Source organism: Maudiozyma barnettii, assembly GCF_903064755.1.
Source record: "Maudiozyma barnettii strain CLIB 1767 genome assembly, contig: KABA2_03, whole genome shotgun sequence".
In the NCBI taxonomy this organism is placed as follows: Eukaryota; Fungi; Ascomycota; class Saccharomycetes; order Saccharomycetales; family Saccharomycetaceae; genus Maudiozyma; species Maudiozyma barnettii.
Window position 1 is genome coordinate 307022 of NW_024545240.1, and position 20721 is coordinate 327742.

The 20721-nt window shown below is 33.2% G+C and overlaps 9 protein-coding genes and 1 non-coding gene across 10 annotated transcripts; 5 read left to right on the forward strand and 5 right to left on the reverse strand.

The window, feature by feature from the left end:
• Positions 1 to 553: 553 nt before the first annotated feature.
• Positions 554 to 625, reverse strand: KABA2_03S03256. The gene has a single exon. It is a non-coding gene; the product is annotated as a tRNA-Cys (tRNA).
• Positions 626 to 1838: 1213 nt separating this feature from the next.
• GPI17 (GPI-anchor transamidase GPI17) lies at positions 1839 to 3425 on the reverse strand (the record flags this gene model as incomplete). Its single annotated transcript, XM_041549607.1, has 1 exon — positions 1839 to 3425. The coding sequence occupies one exon, from the start codon at positions 3423 to 3425 to the stop codon at positions 1839 to 1841; it is 1587 nt and encodes a 528-aa protein (XP_041405541.1).
• Positions 3426 to 4649: 1224 nt separating this feature from the next.
• On the reverse strand, positions 4650 to 5873 carry NPL3 (mRNA-binding protein NPL3; the record flags this gene model as incomplete). Its single annotated transcript, XM_041549608.1, has 1 exon — positions 4650 to 5873. One exon carries the CDS (start codon positions 5871 to 5873, stop codon positions 4650 to 4652), a length of 1224 nt encoding a protein of 407 aa, XP_041405542.1.
• Positions 5874 to 6542: 669 nt separating this feature from the next.
• Positions 6543 to 9506, forward strand: CYM1 (pitrilysin family metalloprotease; the record flags this gene model as incomplete). The annotated part of the gene is made up of 1 exon (XM_041549609.1): positions 6543 to 9506. The coding sequence occupies one exon, from the start codon at positions 6543 to 6545 to the stop codon at positions 9504 to 9506; it is 2964 nt and encodes a 987-aa protein (XP_041405543.1).
• Positions 9507 to 10141: 635 nt separating this feature from the next.
• Positions 10142 to 10774, forward strand: ERV25 (Erv25p; the record flags this gene model as incomplete). The annotated part of the gene is made up of 1 exon (XM_041549610.1): positions 10142 to 10774. One exon carries the CDS (start codon positions 10142 to 10144, stop codon positions 10772 to 10774), a length of 633 nt encoding a protein of 210 aa, XP_041405544.1.
• Positions 10775 to 10940: 166 nt separating this feature from the next.
• RPN9 (proteasome regulatory particle lid subunit RPN9) lies at positions 10941 to 12125 on the reverse strand (the record flags this gene model as incomplete). The annotated part of the gene is made up of 1 exon (XM_041549611.1): positions 10941 to 12125. The coding sequence occupies one exon, from the start codon at positions 12123 to 12125 to the stop codon at positions 10941 to 10943; it is 1185 nt and encodes a 394-aa protein (XP_041405545.1).
• Positions 12126 to 12681: 556 nt separating this feature from the next.
• On the forward strand, positions 12682 to 13296 carry DYN2 (dynein light chain; the record flags this gene model as incomplete). The annotated part of the gene is made up of 3 exons (XM_041549612.1): positions 12682 to 12709; positions 12924 to 12946; positions 13066 to 13296. The coding sequence occupies 3 exons, from the start codon at positions 12682 to 12684 to the stop codon at positions 13294 to 13296; spliced, it is 282 nt and encodes a 93-aa protein (XP_041405546.1).
• A 357-nt stretch (positions 13297 to 13653) lies between these two features.
• Positions 13654 to 15534, forward strand: CAD1 (Cad1p; the record flags this gene model as incomplete). The annotated part of the gene is made up of 1 exon (XM_041549613.1): positions 13654 to 15534. The coding sequence occupies one exon, from the start codon at positions 13654 to 13656 to the stop codon at positions 15532 to 15534; it is 1881 nt and encodes a 626-aa protein (XP_041405547.1).
• An 868-nt stretch (positions 15535 to 16402) lies between these two features.
• Positions 16403 to 18580, forward strand: SIP1 (Sip1p; the record flags this gene model as incomplete). Its single annotated transcript, XM_041549614.1, has 1 exon — positions 16403 to 18580. One exon carries the CDS (start codon positions 16403 to 16405, stop codon positions 18578 to 18580), a length of 2178 nt encoding a protein of 725 aa, XP_041405548.1.
• Positions 18581 to 18790: 210 nt separating this feature from the next.
• On the reverse strand, positions 18791 to 19783 carry KABA2_03S03454 (uncharacterized protein; the record flags this gene model as incomplete). The annotated part of the gene is made up of 1 exon (XM_041549615.1): positions 18791 to 19783. One exon carries the CDS (start codon positions 19781 to 19783, stop codon positions 18791 to 18793), a length of 993 nt encoding a protein of 330 aa, XP_041405549.1.
• Between the last annotated feature and the right edge of the window lie 938 nt (positions 19784 to 20721).

A 20721-nucleotide genomic window follows, 5' to 3' on the forward strand; every position in this document is an offset into this window, starting at 1 on the left:
CTTCAATATTGAAGAGGAATCCATAGCGACAGTAACGATTAAAAAATTGCGAAGTAATAAATCTTGCACAATTGAATATCTAGCATTAAACATTATTAGTCCTCCTTTCAGTAATTCTTATCCTGTTGCTTCTGTCAGCCGAAATCAATACACTCTTTCTCATCTTGATCTATCTATTATCTAATCTGAAAATATGTCAAAATCTGACTTATCTATCAGCTTATCTTATCAGTTTTATCAGAGATAATTCATATGGCTAAATTACAGTCATGCAGAGAAAACCTCGCAGAGAATAGCTTCGAATGTGCCCCTCGCGTTGATAATATTAACATTTTCGCAAACTATTTCCGTAAAAGGGAGTAATTTGTGCGATGACAGTTACAGATAGAGAAATACTTTGCGCAAAAATACGTTAGTCGATTATTGAAAGTAAGAAAAGGACTATAGCTAATTGTATTTCATTAAAGAGAAAGGACTAAAAGATATATTTTAGGGCAAAAAAAGAAGAATGAAGTCATAGTTTTAAAACTATGTCAAAATTTCAAAAAAATAAAGCTCGCACTCAGGGTTGAACTAAGGACCAACAGATTTGCAATCTGCTGCGCTACCACTGCGCCATACGAGCTTTTTCGGTTTGAAGGTGCAAAACATTTATATAAGATCTTGTAGAAAATTCCGGGTAATGGTTTTATCTAATTTATTTCTACTATGTCTTAAAACAGAGTTGTTGTTGTTAAACTGCTCATCTTTTGTGCATAGTAACGTTGGACAATATAGCTCCAATAAACCCAATGTAGGGGAAACGAGTACTACATTAGACAGTATATATCACGTGTTGTTATATATGCGGTAGTGCTGTACACTCTAAATTCTACTTATATTAGCTCCCCTCTCCTTCAGATAGGTTAAGCTAATGTTAGCCTTTTTAGTGCTACTGCTATATTTTAACAGGAGGGTAGCCAAAATATTGTCTTAAATAAGAGAAGATGTATTCTATCGAGACTCATATAAGTTTCTCTTCATGATATTACAAACATTATTATGAGCTGACATAGATTGTGTATAACCACGATAACTCAAATATTCTAATAAGAACCAAACATTCTATGTTAGAATCCATTCGTTCTATAAATTTGTCAGAAACTAAGAGTAATATGCACAACTCTTAGTTAAAATAGGTAAAGAAATACTTTGATAAAAATCAAACTAAACAGAAATGAAGGGTGTGATTGAGGAAACAAAAACCTTTAAAGAAAATGATATAAAAAGGAAGCTCTTAATATAATATAAATAAAATATTAAATGTTCTTTAATATGTAACTTATATATATTAAAAAGAGACCGATCAATTATCATATTATAAAATGTCCGAATTATATAAATTAAAACTTGAAGAGACTAATAGAGGCAAACACTCTATCTTATATTCTCTACAAAATTATATATAATAATAAGAAGAAACGACTTATAAATAATATAAAGGATTGATATAAAATATTTGTTTTACTTTAACTAATCACGTTTAAGCTTGTACCAATCCCCGTACATCAACAATTAACAATGAACGAATTCAAGTCTAATTCTACTATATAAGCTTCAGATCACGAACACAATTAATTTCCTATACCTCACATTACAAGAACATTCCATTGCTAAATAAAATACAGTTTTATATGCAATGCCGATGAAAAATTTTAAATTCGTACAATTTCATAATAAAAATTCTGTCAAGAATGTTTTATATTATTGCTAATCACAACTCCGCAAATGAATTATGCATGAATTATATATATAAGTTATAAAAGCATACTACTTTCCTCTTACATTTTCAATAAAATCTAATTTATTTCATCCACTCCCTCTATGGCTCCTACAGCTTTTGTTTCTTCTACCTCCTTCTTTTCTTCTTCAGAAAGAGATTCCTTCTTTTCTTTTGATCCTGACTCAGTTTCTTTGAACAAAGAAACAAATCCTGTGAATAGTACAATAGTGATAGGTCCCATTAAAGGCATATACACAGCTAATTTATGTTCCTGGGGGAAAAAATTTTGTTTTAACATTTGACCATCGAAAAAAGCTTCCTCACTTCTTTGAACCATCTTATTACTTAAATTCAAAGCTTCATCCCAACTTAGATCGTCACCTTTAGCAGGGTTATTCAAAATCTCAACTATCTGTAATCTAATATCCAATACTTCTTTAACTTTTTCCAATACATCCCTAGGAATAGCCATTTGTTTAAATTGTTCTGTTAGTTTAATCAATGACCAAAGTGTCTCCACACTTTTATTCATATTTTGCAATGCCCTTATTCTTTTAAAGGAATCAATTGTAATGACAGGAGAAAATAAACTGTCAAATTGTGTGGACAACCCTAACAGTTCAAACAAATCATTTGCAAATTTATACAAAACTGCGTCCAAATAATCCTTAGAGACGACAGTATTAGCCTCCAGAGGCATCTTGTTAATGACAAGGACACCCCATTGAGGTACAATGAAACTTTCCCACATTTGTTCGCCATCAACCTTAACAAATGAAAAACCTTCTGGATTAGTTTCTTTACTAGGGAATACAATCGCTAAATTCAAGGCGGAGTCTTCTGAGAAATAGTTCATTGACGATAATTCCGAAAGATCAATAGAATGACTAACATCTGTCCAAGTGATATTATCTGTATTATTCAGAGAATGTAAATTCAAATCGTTAAAATAAACTACCGAGGTATCAACAGTAAAATTAACTAATGGCGATAAAAATCTTCTAAATGGGGTAAAATAAGTCTTCAAAGTTTCTTCTATTTCCCAATCGACAGGTGAACCATCACCCTTCAACAAATTTATCGATAAATGGATTTCTGGATTATAATTGACCGCAACTGCGTTGTGTTCACTATGCATTAAATCGCCATTGGATAAATAACCCCATTCGACATTAAATGTATGCTCAACAAGTGTTTGGGCGACGAAGAAAGGTAAATCATTTCTAGCTACTGTGGGATCATCGAAATAGACAACAGTATTCTTCGAATCATAAGCAGCATTATAACCGACAAACTCGTCTAATTGTAAAGTCACAATATGATATTCTCTACCTTGTGCTTTCTCTAATTCTATGAAAGTCTCATTAAATAGGAGGATTTCTAACGACCATTGTACGTTTTGTTTTTTACTGTTTAATAAATGATTCACTTGAATTTGAGTTGCTGCATGAATGTCAGGGAACTTATAAACGTCTGATCTAATATAAACTGGAATTGTTACATGTACATCATAAAACTTATTTTCATGTAAGGATTTAATATAGTCTCGTGGTAAAGGTGCTCTATATATATTTGTCAACCTATCCCATAATGGTAAACCTATAACGACATACGTGAGAACGAAAATGGCACATACCCACTTCCGAAGACTTAAAGTAGACATTGTATGATATGGTAAACTGTGATTATTCAAGTAGTGACTCACAATGCAATCCTGATAGAAGTGATTAGCTTTTAAGAATTAATGATATTATCATTCAAACCCTGGGAACTAGATATTATAAGATATTTTCGTGAATGGCGTAATTTTTAACAGTTCCATATTCGGTTTTATACTTTGTGAAAAATAGCTCTTGAACATCATGATGCACGGTATTTAAATCAATAATAATAGAAAAGTAAGATTAACAATAATTTTGTTTATGGTGAACATCTCATCCATCTTCCATTAACAGTGAATAAAATATTCAACCTTTTAAAAGAGTTATTATCACTTTTCTGAGTTGTTATATATGTAAAAACTTGAACATGACATTCTTACAAAATGCATAACGCATCTTTTATTTAATCAAGTTAAAGATAAATTAAGGGGATCAACAAAAGTATTAATTAATAATAGTACATAAAAGTATATAATTTAAATAGTTAATTGGTTGAATTCAAAATAATAATAAAAAAAAAAAAAAANAGTAAAAAAAAAATTCTAAGTAATAAGAGATTAAGCAAATAATTTAATAACAATACAACCGCCAAAAATCTTAAATCAACTTAGTTCATGATACGTCATTGTCAAGGTACTGGAACGTGGAAATTTCTATTTCTTGCTATACATACACAATTAAGAATGGTGAACGAGTTTCAGTAGGTAATATTACGATGGAATGATATAATTATTCCAGTTTAGTTTTCATTAGATAAAGTTAAAAATAGTGGGAGGGAAAGGAATTCTAAAATTTCATAAAGTATTTATATTTAAACATGAAGGAAGGGTTGAGAAATAACCACAATAATAATAATAATACTAATAATGGATAGGAATTATAAAAAAATCAAATAAAAATCAAATGATGTAATACACGTACAATGGTAGTACTATTTCTGTTTGGATATTCTGTTCTCTTTGTTTCTTAATAAATATTTCATTTCGTAAGAACAGACAATAACAACAACAGTATAATTAAAATATCATAGATGGATGAGCTGAACAACATTATTATCTTCTTTCTAATAACAAAATAAAATATAATCTGTGGAAAGGTTACATATAAAAAAATAAGATTGTGTAATAATTTAATGGGAACGAACTGTGAGGGAACCTCTTAAACAAATAAAATAAAATAATTGGAAAAACGTATTCAATTTCTTCGAATAATTATTAAAATTTAATTTACCTGGTTGGAGATCTTTCACGTGGAGCATCTCTGGATCTATACTCACCTCTTGGAGCACCATAATCACCTCTTGGAGCACCGTAATCACCTCTTGGAGCACCATAGTCACCTCTTGGGGCACCGTAATCACCTCTTGGACCACCGAAACCGCCTCTTGGACCACCGAAACCGCCTCTTGGACCACCATAGTTATCTCTTGGAGCACCGTAACCACCTCTGGAACCGTAGTTATCTCTTGGAGCACCGTAACCACCTCTGGAACCGTAGTTATCTCTTGGACCACTGAAGCCACCTCTTGGACCACCGAAGCCACCACGGCCACCAAAACCGCCACGGCCACCGAAGCCACCACGACCACCGAAGCCACCACGACCACCGAAGCCACCTCTGTTGTAACCACCACGGCCACCGTAACCACCTCTGAAACCACCACGGCCTCTGAAACCACCTCTACCTCTTCTAATAGGAGGTGGGTTGTCATCTCTTTCAACTGTGATGACGGAACCTCTGAATTCGATGTTGTTCAATTTCTCTAAAGCGTCGGTTAGGACTTCTTCGGAAGAGAATTCTAAAGCACCTGTACCATCAAAGTCTCTGGTATTAACACTGGAGAAAGTAGTCTCTAGCTGTTGTTCACGAGCTAGATCCTTTAGATCTTGCCATGAAACACCTTCTGGAAGGTTTCTAATAGTCAAACGGTATCTCTTAGCTGGTAACTTGGAAAAGACAACTTCTAGAGGTTGGTTAGCAAAGGACTTACCGTTAACTTCTTCGATAGCTTTACTAGCGGAATCAGCTTCTTCGAATTCGACAAAGGCAAAACCGTTTAGGATCTTAACTTCCTTCATTGGACCGAAAGGAGAAAAGATTTCGTTCAATTCAGAGTCTTGTACATCAAATGGGAATGGTCTAACAAATAATCTAGTGGTAGACAATTCACCATCTTGATCCATATGGTGGCTATAAGCATGACGAGGAGCATCATTTGGAGGGTAGTATGGTTGAGGTTCTGGATGAGATGGAATAGAACGTTCTTCTACAGCATCGGTTTCCATTGGTTCTGGGATAGTTTCTTGTGGAGCAGCAATTGGTTCATCGACAGGAGCAGCAGGTTCTTGTGGGGCCTCCGGAGCAGCAACTGGCTCTTCGACTTGTGGAGCAGCAACTGGCTCTTCAACTTGGGGTTGTTCAACTGGGGGTTGTTCAACTGGCTCAGACATATTTGGTAAATATATTAATGGGTGTTTATTTTATTTTAACTTAACTAATACCTGTACAAAAAACAAAACTTAGTAAAACCAAAATAGTGTACTTCTTATTTATCAAGAAAGAAAAAGGAATAAAGTTATAAAACAAGAAACAAAAAATGTAAATAATTTCACAAAGAAAAAACCTTTCTTGTGAATACTTTCTTATATATATATAAATTCCCTTTTCCTTACCGAACAAGACGGATGATGCTCAACATGAAAATTTTCCCTCCTTGAAAAGTTCCAGGGCTGATTCTAGTACGTATCGTGCACAGTGATGTTTGTGATGAACGTATAAGTTGGTAACTAAGACGGTCTTGAATTACCTACAACCTTAGTAAGTTTATATATAAGCTCAGGTTTGAGCTTGATAATAATCTCAACAGTTAATTGGAACCTGCTGTATCAATTGATTGGAAGATGATTTACTATTGTTCACACATGTTACCCGCACAGATGGTCACGTGCTTGTGGGCTTATTAATTAGTATTTAAACGGATTTAAGAAAGTGATCACATCGAATACCCTTTCACATACAGGATGGAGAATCTTTATATCATAACTAGTGGTAAAAGTGTATTTTGTTAGCAACTATATTTGATCTGAATATTGAACGTAGATATCTGTACAGTTCTTATAATGCTACGATTCAAGAGACTTGCCTCAACGTATGAGCAAGCTAAAATTTTAAGAAAATACCCTATTGGTGGAATTATTCATGGTTATGAAGTGAGAAGAGTGTTACCTGTTCCAGAACTGAGATTGACAGCAGTGGACTTATATCATCAACAAACAGGAGCTGAACATATTCATATAGATCGGAATGACGCAAATAATATTTTCAGTATTGCATTTAAGACAAATCCACCAAATGCTACAGGTGTACCTCATATCCTTGAACATACTACGTTGTGTGGATCCGAAAAATATCCTGTTCATGATCCATTCTTTAAGATGTTGAATAAATCGTTAGCTAATTTCATGAATGCGATGACGGGACAAGATTATACATTTTTCCCATTTGCCACTACTAATGTTAAAGATTTTGCAAATTTAAGAGATGTTTATTTGGATGCTACTTTGAATCCTTTATTGAAAAGAGAAGATTTTAATCAAGAAGGTTGGAGATTGGAATATTCTGATATTGAAAATCAAAAATCAGATATTAGATTTAAAGGTGTTGTCTATAATGAAATGAAAGGGCAAGTTTCGAACCCAGATTATTATTTTTGGAGTCAATTTCAACAGACTATCTATCCATCATTAAATAATTCTGGTGGTGATCCCAAAAAGATTACTGATTTGATGTATGAAGACCTGGTGGATTTCCAAAGAAAAAATTATCATCCTTCAAATTCAAAGACATTTACATATGGTACATTTTCATTAGAAGATACTTTGAAGAGATTAAATAAAGAATTTGTACTATTCGGTAAGAGAAACAGTAAAATTGGCAAATTGATGCCAATAGAATTAAAGGAAGACGTGATGGTGACTAAAAAGGGACAAACTGATCCAATGTTGCCATCAGAGAAACAATTTAAAAGTTCATTAACTTGGATTTGTGGAACACCTGAGGATCACTATGAAACATTTTTATTAAAAATTTTAGGAAACCTTCTAATGGATGGTCAATCCTCAATAATGTATAAAAAATTAATTGAATCTGGATTAGGTCATGAATTTTCTGTGAATTCTGGTGCTGAATCAAACACATCGGTAAATATGTTCACAGTTGGGGTACAAGGCATCGAGAATCCAACTAGTCTAAAACATATGGTACAAACAATATTTGAAGAAGTACTAGCAACACCATTCGATAAGACTAAAATTGAAGCCATTATTCAACAAATCGAATTGAGTAAAAAAGATCAAAAACCTGATTTTGGCTTACAAATCCTATATTCTATCATCCCAGGATGGACAAATAACATCGATCCATTCAATGGCTTATTATTTGATGAGACTTTAAACAGGTTTAGAAATGATTTGGAAGCTAGAGGCGACAACCTATTCTATGATATTATTAAAAAATACATTTACAAGAAACCTACACTTCAATTTACAATGGAGGGATCTTCAACATTTTCAAGTGAATTAGAGAATGAAGAGAAAAATAGATTACAAAAGAAGATCCAAACCTTGGATTCTTCTGATAAAAATATCATATTCGAACGTGGTAAAATCTTAAATGAAAAGCAGAATAAAATTGAAGATTTATCATGTTTACCTTCATTGAAATTAGAAGATATCCCTAGACAGGGCCAAAAATACCCAATTGAGATGAATAATGAGAGTATTATGGCACGTATCACTGATACAAACGGGATTTCATACATTCGTGGTAAGAAGACTTTGAACAATCAAATACCTCTAGAACTTTACCCATACATTCCCCTATTTGTTGACGCATTAACAAGTCTTGGGACAAAAGATGAACCATTCAGTGAAATTGAGAACAAAATAAAACTTTACACAGGTGGAATATCTGCCAATTATTCAGTGACCTCAGACCCTAAGACTCTTGAGCCAAAATTTAATTTCTTATTCAGTGGTTGGGCATTGAATTCAAAGACAGATAAGATTGTCGAGTTTTGGGAGAAATTATTATTAAGAACCGATTTCCAAAGCAATAGTGAAAACTTAAAAGTTTTAATTAGAATGTTGGCTTCTTCTAATGTTAGTTCAGTTTCAGATTCTGGCCATGTTTTTGCAAGGGGCTATGCTTGTGCACATTTCAGTGAAACAAATGCTATAAACGAATCGTTGCAAGGTATTGAGCAGTTACAATTAATTGGAAAGCTGGCCAATATTCTCGATGATCCAGAGAAATTCCAAACTGAGGTAATAGATAAGATGGTTCAATTACAAGAAATTATTATAGAGCACAATCCTCAAGATTTACAATTCTTCATTACTACTGATACAACTACTCAAGTAGAAAAGGTAAGTTCTGAATTAGATAAATTTAAAGAACAATTTGCAAAGGCAAATAATAGAAGAACAGTAAATGGTTCAGAAACTCAAAATTACCCATTAATTGAAAACAAGAAACCAACATTATTGAATTTTTCATTCCAAACACATCATACAGCCCTTTCCAAACCAACTAATATTCCATTCATCAATAAGGACGGTGCAGCTTTACAAATTTTATCCAGTGTGTTAAGTTCTAAACATTTACACAAAGAAATTAGAGAGAAAAATGGTGCTTATGGTGCTGGTGCAAAATACGATGCTATCAATGGTTCATTTAATTATTTCAGTTATCGTGACCCGAACCCATTACAATCTATTGCAGTATACAAGAAATCCTTCGGAATACAAAGTGAAGATTTGAACGATGCAAAACTTCGTTTATTCCAAGAGGTTGATTCGCCATTGAGCAGAAGAGGCGAAGGTATCTGGAACTTTGATCATGGAATCAATGACGAAATGAGACAGTCTAGGAGAGAACACCTTCTAGATGTAACGATGAACGATATCGATCGTGTTACTGATCAATATCTAAATGGTCAGACAGGTTACGAAGTCGTAGTTGGACCAATCCTTGAAAATAAGACCGTCGCACCACAATGGAACATTGTAAATGTAGAACAGTGATTATCATATTTAGCGTCATCCAATACCATCTACATAATTTTAGAGCATTTAAGTATATATTCATGTAAATATTAGAATATCAAAATTGACAAGATAACTTGTTACTGGGAAAAGGTCCACTTCTATTGAGCTCTGTGTCCCCCATCCCATCCATATGTCACTAACTAGAGACATATTCTTATATAAATATAGCAAAAAGTCAAAGTATTTTCTTACGTGTCCCTCCGTGTTTGTCTGCAAAGAAACCAAGCGAGAAGCAGTGAAACGCGCTTTAAAGGATTTTTTTGGTGAACAAATTATTGGTGGAATTTTTCAGTTGGAAAGCACTTCTCTAACGTGAACGTTATGTTATTTACATTCTGGTGAGTTGAACCATTGAATTCTTTGTAATTCAGTGAATTTGTTACATATAAATATATATATCATAGTAACTATTAAATACTGTAGTACTTTTATAAAGCATAAAAGGTTTTCAAAGACTGTTTTTTTTTGTTGTTTGGCGTAACTGAGTGAATACCATTTTACTGAAATTAGGATCTTCAAATCAAAATAAAGAGAAATAAAAAAGAAAATCTACTCATTCTCATAATCTCATTGTTTGAAAATATTTAATAAAAGAACAGAATATATCGAAGATGCAATTTCTAGGTTTATCTATTGTACTAGCTGTCTTTGCCCAGTTGATCTGTGGTCTACATTTCGACATTCCATCCAATCATCATTCTGAATTGGTCTGTGTTCGTGATTTCGTTCAACAAGGTCAACTAGTGGTCATCAATCTTTTCTCTGATGGTTCCGTCGGTGATGGTCAAATGTTAAATCTATACGTTCGTGACTCTGTCGGAAACGAATACCGTAACAAGAGAGATTTTGCGGGTGACATTCGTATTGCCTTGACAGCTCAAGCTACTACTTCCTTGGATATCTGTTTAGAGAACATGGCTCAAATCAAGGGTGCTGCTATGAGTAGATCTGTTGAGTTGGATATCGAGACTGGTTCTGAAGCTCGTGATTGGAATTCCATTAGTGCTAATGATAAATTAAAGCCAATTGAATTAGAATTACGTAAAATTGAAGAATTAACAGATGAAATTGTTGATGAATTAGCTTATTTGAAAAACAGAGAAGAAAGATTAAGAGATACTAATGAATCCACAAACTCCAGAGTCACTAAGTTTTCTCTATTAATCATTGTTGTTCTAGGTTGTCTCGGTGTTCTTCAATTAAAATACTTAAGAGACTTCTTCAAGTCTAAGAATATCATTTAGATGATGTATTAAAGCATATACCGTTGTTAAATAAATAAATATATATAAATATTATTTTATGTATATTCGTACTTCACTTTTAAAAAAAGAGACAAACAATAAAACGATACAATTTCTATTTGTTGTATATGTAAGTATATATATATATATATATATTAATGATGATTTACACCCAAATAGATCTTCCACGATCTTCTAATTTTTCACCTAATCTTGATACTTGATCATTCCATTCATACAATCTATCATTCATTTTTTCAATTTGGTTGAAGCTTATGATTCTTGGTTGAACCCAAGTGATACTTACGATTTCATTGACTTGATCGATAGAACCCTTTAATAGTCCCAAACTTATAGATCTCATTACAAGATGTTCGACATTATCTTTAGTCAAATGTGTAGCAATAGCAATATCATCGAAAGATAAAGTTCTAATATTTCTAGAGAATACACTTTCGACCAAAGTCATGAGACAAATCTTTTGTCTTAAGAATGGTTCATGTTCAGCCAATATCGCAGTCTTTGGAATTTGTAAATTAAGTATAGAATCGAAAGTTTCAAAATCACCATTTGTTAAAGCTGTTAATAATTTCAGTAACCAATCGAATTCGATATTATTTGAAATACTTGACATTATCGGATGTTGTAGTAATTCACCGAAATTATAAATCTTATCACCTAATAGAGCAGCAATACTTAAATCGAATGCTAATTCTCTATTCTCTTGAGAAGTCAAATCCATTTCATAATCTTTATCCATTGTAGATAAAAATAATAAAGAAGTATAGTAAAAATTGTTAAAATCTTTCTTTAATTTATAATATAAAGCATTCACCGAATAAAAAGTATTAACTAGAATTAATGGTAAAGTATCAATCGATTCTAGAATCTTATTAAATTCATCTAGAGAATCTCTTGCTTTCACTAATTCCCCTTGGAATAAGTATATTCTTGCAATTTCAATATCAATCAATAGATTGCCATCGTTATGATTTGGTAACCCATCATTTCTTGTTTTCTTTTCATCAGTAGTCTTAAAGACGTCCTTCAATTGATTCAAATAGTTTATCGATTCATCATAATTGGAATTATTCTTTAAGGACAACAATAAGAATTCGATCACACTCAATTGATTAATCTTATCAATAAATTTAGAGACGAATGTATCGTACAACCTCAGACGTAAAGGAATGGCTCTTTCATCTTCAAAGAAGCTTTTCAAACTCAAAGTCAGTTGATGCCATAGTTTTTGTTCAAAACAGGATTCAAACTCTTGAAATAAAGGAGATAGTTCTGGATCCGCCTCTAGACGTAGAGTACTCAATATAGTATCAATTTCGTGGTTAGACATGATATTATTTCTTTACTTGGTAAAACAAAGCAAACTGACGACACAGCTTGTGAGGAGATAATGATATAAGATAATATAGGATATACTACCTTGATGATTCTTTCTTTAATGATATATAAATGTGCAAGAGTGTATGCATTCCAGTGGGGGAAAGGGTGGCAAAAAATATCCAGTATTCTCCCAATATCGAAAAATAGGGCTACCGTCCCACTTCCAGTGCGCTAGTGAGTGGCGATGCGAGAGGGTAATGCAATACAGCTCCACACTCACATCCAGCTCTCCTTTTAGGTGCAAAAACGGGAAATTTCAGTTTTTCTGAATTCACGGCGCGCGACGGTCGAAATACCGGGCATTTTGAGTGATGGGCGCGGGGAGGAAAGCCTGATGGGATGTTGACCTTTTCTTTCTCTGTGTTACAACCATCAAATGAGATCGAGGCAAGGTGGATTAAGTTCAGTATTTGAATAAAGGGTTGTCAACAGTATAAGTTGAAGCTTTGGGTAAGATTATTGTATATATCTGTGTATTAGCAAAATAAAGACAATTTAAGCAAAGAATGAGTACAGAATCAAAACAGCAGGAACGTATGTATAATATTTTGTAAAAAAAAATAACAAGAGATGAGGGTCGGGGAGGAGTGGGCATAAATTAATAAATCTTTTGACTAACAGACATTGTTGCTATTGCTACTGATAATACCGCTACTGACTACTATTATTTTGTTCTTTGACATTATAATAAGGACCGTTATAGTTGTTGTTAGACCAATATACACATTTGAATTTTTTTTCACTCCAGCAGTCCTAAAGGCATCTGATATTGTATGTATTTTAAAAAACACAATCTACTTTTATATGATTTTCCTGATGAAACTATCATTTTAACTTCAATGCTTTTCTTTTACTAACCGTTCCCCTTTTTTATTGCATATTATATACAGTCTGATGAATTGAAAGAAGATATATTTAAGATTAGTGTCGATGCACTAAATACTTGCGATCTAGAAAGAGAGATCGCGGCTAGTATTAAACATCAATTAGATAGTAAATATGGTAATACTTGGCATGTGATTGTCGGTAAGAATTTCGGTTCTTATGTTACACATGAAAAGGGTAATTTTATATATTTTTACATTGGTCCACTAGCTTTTCTAATCTTTAAGACCCTATGATACCACTTTTGCAAGAAAATACAATAATAAATTAATAATTATAGCTATTTTAATCAGTATATATATATATGTATATATATATACTTAAGTATAATCTATAAGACATTCACTGGTGGTATCAACGGTATATTCCATCTATCAATCACGAGTCTCTCCTAAGAACGGACACCCGAAAATATGACTGAAAATATTTTGCGAGTGTCTTAACGCGGTGCGATGATATAATACGATGCGTAAGGAACAAAAGATCTACTTTCTCTATATAAACATATAGAGATATTGGTACTGTTTATTTAGGATATATTCTCATTAGTTGCAATAAAGAGATCCATAACAGTAATATATAGGTCAGTAAACATGGCCGCTACTACGAAGAACATGAATACAGATACAATAAGTAATGATGCTTCAGTGCAGAAACCTAAAAGGAAAGTAGGCAGACCTGGTAGGAAAAAAATTGATACAGAAGCCAAGAATAGAAGAACAGCACAGAATAGAGCAGCTCAAAGAGCCTTTAGAGAACGTAAAGAACAAAAATTGAAATCGTTAGAAAGTAAAATATCAAATTTGGAAAAGATTAATGAACACTCAGAATATGAAAGTGAATTATTAAAGAATCATTTGAATGATTTAATTAATGAAATTACAAAATTTAGACCAAAATCTCAAAAGGATTTACAAGTTTTGGATTTATTAACAAGAAATAATATTGTTAAAGAAGAATTAAGAATTCAAAATATTCAAGAAGATGAAAATATTGCAAATTTAGATAATCCAAAGGGTATTCAATCAACAGATGCTTCAACAACAACGTTATCATCGCCTCATGGAGTTCAACAAACCGAAGTTCTTCCAGTGAATTTGAAAAGAGATGAACCCATCGGTATTAAGCCAGAACCAATATATACACCAGATACATCGAATTCTCCGATGTCGATAAATTCGAACAATGGTAATAATAACCAGGGTATTACTGAACAATCTTTATTTGCGGCTGCCGCAGCAGAAGATATTGCAGCAGCAATGGGTAATAACAACTATATGAACACAACTGGGGTATCGAATAATAACAATATCAGTGGTGCATGTTCGGGAGGCTGCAATAGTAATAGTAATAGTAATAATAGCAACAGCAACAGCAACAGCAACAGTTGTAATGGTGGCAGCAGCAGTGGCAGCAGCAGTGCTGGTAGTAATATGGATATCATTGATGATTTGTTCAATGCAGCCTATTCATTTGACACTTCTTATCAATTTGGTAATAATAACAACGATATTAGTCTATCCGCCAGCACAAAAAGTCATTCTGATATTAATTCTGAATACAATATGACTAATCGTTTCCCTGATATAAGTAACAACACTAACATATTTTCAATGTATGGTAACATTGGTAATAATAATGCTGCTACTACTGCTACTACTGCAACACCAATAGATAACAATAAATCGAGTGCATTTGGACAAACTATTCCTCAATTCACATTAAACAATTTGAGTAATACATGGAACAACAACTTTACAGCATCGGTATCAGATCGTATTCCAAGCACGCAATCCAGTGTTGTTGATGGGAATGATCTGGCAGCTATTCAATATGCATTTGACGTACCTCCACAAATGAAGACAACCGTTAGTGATGCTAATAATAATAATAACAATAATAATAATAAGACTAGTACTAGCACAAATGATGGTAACGGACCTCAGTTCATGTCTTTCTTAAACACTTCGTTAGCTTTCCCTGATATGGAGGACAATGTTTTATTCAGAGAGCATATTCCTGACAATGCAAGTTGTTCTGAACCCACACCAGATTGTGCATGTCATCATAATGAGGATGAAAACGAGCATGAACATGAGCATCCCGTTTTTAACAATGGCAAACCTATTAAATGTGAGCTTCTTACAAGACATATCATCAACGATGAATCCATACACTCTATCCTTAGAGACAAGAACTTCATGGCCACAGGCGACTCCACAGTTGCATCAGCATGTGCAGCAGATTGCGATGGTAAAAGTTGCAATAAGGTGGTATTACCATATGACAATGCTGGCAATACAATGAAATGTGCCGATCTATGGAGACATATCACCACATTACCCAAATATTCCGCTGTGGATATCGACAATCTGTGTGACGAACTGATGACAAAGATCAATTACTCGGACGAAGGCATAACGATCAAATCTAGAGACTTTGACACTGCCCTGAGGAAACAAATATTGTCCTAGCCATCCACACACAAATATATAAATAGACACGAATACATATATACATACATGAAAGGGCTCATTTGCCTACCTCTAATGGGCACCGACTGCTCAACTGGGTATCCTTTGCCAAGGCACTCACAATTGTGATCGCCAACCCGTAACAAGCGCCCCAGAACGGCAGTACCGAAAGCGAATCTCTCTCAGCTCCCGTTGGAAGGTACCGCAAACAACGACAACGCTTCTTTTCTGTCCGCAATTGAAAATTTTGTGTGGGCGTGGGGAGAGGGGGGAGAGAGGTTTGCTGACGATGATCGATTAGCAAAGTGAAATAATTTTTATTTTGGATTAGGAAGAGGCTACAACCATGGGAATTACGTTTAAGTTATAGTTGCCAGCATTGTGATTCTAGTGCATGTCTGTATTTTGAATTAATTCTGGTTTGGTTGTTTGTTTGTTTATTTCACTCATATACATTAATCGTTACATTGTTTCCTATAGGAAAATTTGAATACGGTATTAATTTTCCTTTAAAGTTAAACAAGTTCGAAAATAGACACACAAAGATAAAAAATAGTTGACTAGGTCTTCTCCAATATACTATTCGTGGTAGATCTCCTGATATATTGTCAACATATTTTTTTTTTTTGATTATTAACTTGTATCCGTTTAATAATATTATTATTGGTGACTTTTTAGTGTGTTGATCACATTTTATATTAACCATTATATCGTATTGATCGTGCATTATTTTTTATTGATATAAATTAGACTGGATTCTGTTTATCCTATATAAAAACGTTGATATTACTACTACTATCACTACTATTTGCATTGCATTGCTTCTCTGCTCCCTTTTGACAACATCATTATCCCTTTTTCCTTAATAATGTCAACGAGTTCATCATCAACAACAGGAAGTCCAACAAAATCACCTCATCATAATCATCACAGAGACTATAAAGGTTTCTTCAAAAGACATTTTTCATTGAATAAAAAACAAGAAGAACAAGAAGGTACTCAACCTCAAGAATCTTCCACAAGGAATATTAATGAAGATATGGCAAATTTATCACTTCATACAGACACTAATAATACCATCTCGTTGGTTAACCCAGGTCATAGTGACCCGACTGTACAACATACAGATCATGTATTGACACCAAAGACTGAAGAAGTTCCTATGGATAGTTCAGGCGTGGTAAATACAGTAACAGATGAAACTGCTTTAGATAATACTGCATCTAATACTGCCCCTGCAACAACTTTAGATGATGATGATGATGATGATGATAACGATAATGATAATGATAATAATAATGATAATGATAATCCAACTATAATGTCCTTAAAACAAAATTTATTGGATACAACAGATACAACAATGACTCCCGCTGCATCAGTAAACTCGACATCGGGATCAATGTATAATAATCATATAACGATTCCTCACTCTGCTGGGACAACAGTGGATGATAACATTATTAATGGAACCCCTTATGGTAAGAAACAAAGTCACCCATACCAATATGAATATTTCCCATTGACGAGTGATAAGAATAGTAATAGTATTGATGAAGATGCAGGTGTCTTACAAAATGAGGATAAACTAATTAATCAAGCTATCTTTCAAAATGTGGTTAAACGTGACATGAAAAGGAAAAGAAACGACTCCATGTCAAGTGGGAATATTGGTAGTAGTAAATTAGGAATGACATCATCAAAGGAAACGAAAAGAGAACCAGTCATGGAATCTACTACACCAAAGGAAAAACAAAAGATATCTGCTACTGCAGCAATTATGATGAAATTGTATAATAATGATGCACAAATTAAAAACGATAAAGCTAATGAGGTTTATAAACGTGACAATTCATTAAACACTAATAACAATAATAGTGACGTGGATTTCAAGGAATCCCTAAGGAGAAGACAAGAAGTTGATGCTATAAAGAAATCTGAACAAATTGAAATATCTCAAACGAACCCTTCCACTACTTTAGAAAATGAAAAATTAAAAATTAAAAAGACAATTACTTCAGAGTCATCTTATTCCTCAGAAACTGACTCTTATATGGATGAGGACGAGGAAGATGTTGAAGTTATTCTGAAATGGAGAGATCAAATATCTGATATTGCTGACATTAAAATTTATGTCATCTCAAAGGAAATAGTCTCTACGTTACTAGCTGTTCATCCGCACTATGAAATGCACGACATCGATAAGAAAGAATGTAGATTGCATATGATTTATGATCCAAAACAAAAAGAATGGTTTCTACCAGGGTTGTGTTTACCACCAGGTATTTACAGATTCCAGTTTTCTATTAACGGTAACTTAACCCATTCTAACTACTTACCAACAGCAACTAATACTTTAGGTAGTGTAGTTAATTGGTTTGAGGTTCTTCCTGGATATGGACAAATTGAACCATACCGTGATTATGATAAGATAAATTCCAGTTCAGTAAACTTACATGATGATAATAGTAAGAATAACGCCCAGAGGACATATTCAACGGCTTCTTTAACCGATTATGCGGGTATTAGTAGGTCAAACTCAATGATTAATAAATCGTCCGGTTCAACCTTAAGAATTGCCAATTATTTCAATGCATTACAACCTTTAACTCCAAAAGAACCAGCGTATAGTAATGAAATTCCAGAACTATTTAAATTCGACACAGATTTAACTGGAACTCTATCCCAGCCAGTTGATGTAAGTGCACCATTTGATATGACATTATCCAAAGTTGTAGAGTGTAATCAAGATGAATTGTTTGCCAACATGCAGAGAGTTGCGAAGATGAATGCGGATGAAGCAGAGAAATTCTTCCTAACAAAGTTTAAGGTTGCAGAATTGCCAGTTTATTTGAATTCAAATTATTTGAATAAAAACTTTAACAACGAGGTTAACCATATAATACCGCATGTTAACTTGAATCATCTATTGACAAGTTCAATTAAAGATGAGATTATTTGTGTTGGTTGTACGACAAGATATGCAGGTAAATTTATAACTCAAGTCATGTATGCCCCATGCTCTTCTAAATCAGACTCTCAGTGAGTTCTAAATGAGAGAGAGAGAGAGAAATAAAATCCTCTTGTACCATTAATGAAATAATCAATTCTTTATTGTTTTTTGTTTATTCTTCCACATAAACGTTTCTCCGAATGTAGTTATACCGATATTTATATAATTGATAATTACTGATGTCTACATATATAAATATTCCCCTAATTTTTGCAATGCTGTTTTAATTGATTCTAACCTGAATCAGTTTAATGATAAATTTATTGTGAAGATGAGTGTCGTTACCTCTCTATCTCCATAGAGAACTTCTTCCAATGAGCAATATTCTAAATTATTCAAATCGAAGTCATCATCATAGAGTACCCAGTCTTCACCAAAACCTTGACGAATAGCAGTTGAAAAGGAATGTGGTTCCCTTCCACCCTTACAAATCGCACCAACTAATTTTAAATCAGCTTTATTTGAAGTCACTATTCTGTCAAGTATTGAACTTCCATTATTTGCAGAAACTCTTTTCAAGGAAGAACATTCTTCCAGTCTACCTAAGTCACTATCCATTGTGAGATTATTTTCAAAACTACTAATTGATATAACCTCACTTTCTAAAGGTGTAAAAAAATCTTCTTTGTCGAAATTAGGTCTTGAGCCAGATCGACTTTTCCTAGTAAAATTTAATATGATTGCACCACTATCTTCATCTTCTGTATCATCGGAGTATTCTGAGTCTTCACTAACTCTAATCATCTCATTTTTTATATCACTTAAAATTGGTCCCATGTAGTTTTCAGTCAAAAGTTGACTATTCTCATTTTCGTCAGACATAGGTGGTGAAGGTTGATGTAATTTTAACTGTAATTGCGATGGTTTAATTAAGGGTAGCAGATCATTCTTGATAGACTCTATCCTATATTTATAAAGAAATTTATTATAAGTATCCCTGATAACATATAAATGTTCATTTGTAGTTGTGGTCTCTTCTAAATCTACGACAGAATTATCTGGGATATACTTTTCAAAAATTTCTGTAAGAATATTTATCGTATCCGGCGAAACTGAAGTCTCTGGGACAGATATAATCAAATTGACAGCAGATGAAGTGTTTTCCCTTTCTACTCTGGTCAATCGTTGTTCATCAGCTACAATCTGTTCAAAGGTCCCTTCTTTAAGGTTTGATAAGTACCACGACCATAAACCATTTGGCATCTGCTGTGTCTCTACTTCAGTACTACAATTCATATTCCAAAATAGTTTTAGGAGTGAAATTAAAGGACAATGCAAAAAAAAAATAATCGCAAGGTAAATAATGGTACACCAATAAAACTTGAACCCTGGTATTTCTGTTTGATACAAAAACTATGTTCCTAGTAATCTTTGATATCGGTTTTGATGTTTTACATTTAATGTCATGAACAAAATTTACAGCTATATATGTAAGTTGAAAAGTGTTCCTTTTCTTTCCTTTCTTCTCCTTACTACAATATATATAGTTATTTTAAAGAAAGAAAGAAAACCTCATATTTTTCTGAACAAATTTTTGCTTGAGATATATCTAATAGAAACTCCATTGAAAATTATGTAATCCCTATCGTTATGCATATGGTATTGTATTCATCAACAATAAAAAAAATAACTATAAAAAACTTAAGAAATAGAAATACGACGGTTCAAATATCCCCGAAGTCGAATTTGATCAAAATAATATTAGTAAACAGGTACTAGTATCTCATATATATCTCCGGTTCATCCCGTGGATTTAGTTCAATCGTCATCCCAATCCATTAGAACAAACACATTCTCATTAGTAAACGATTATCTAATTGCTATCTCAAGTATTAATTATTTGAAAATCCTGCACTTGGTGTCCTAAGAAATTACCGCACATATCAAAAACTAATGTGAAAAAAGAACACATCGGCAACAGAAACGCCCGTACCCCACTTTTATTATGCCACATACCAACGAGATTCTCGTAGGCAAAGTGAGATATTTGGTTATCAAGACAAAGTTTATTGCACCCAAATACGACGAAGAAACTATTGGAAATGGTTCTTTCTGTTATATATATATATATTACGCTCTGGTGTGTGTATAGTAGTAATCTCGAAATTTGAATATATGAAAATAGTTAATAGAGAAATATATGGAATGTCAACATTTCGGCTGTAAGTATCGAA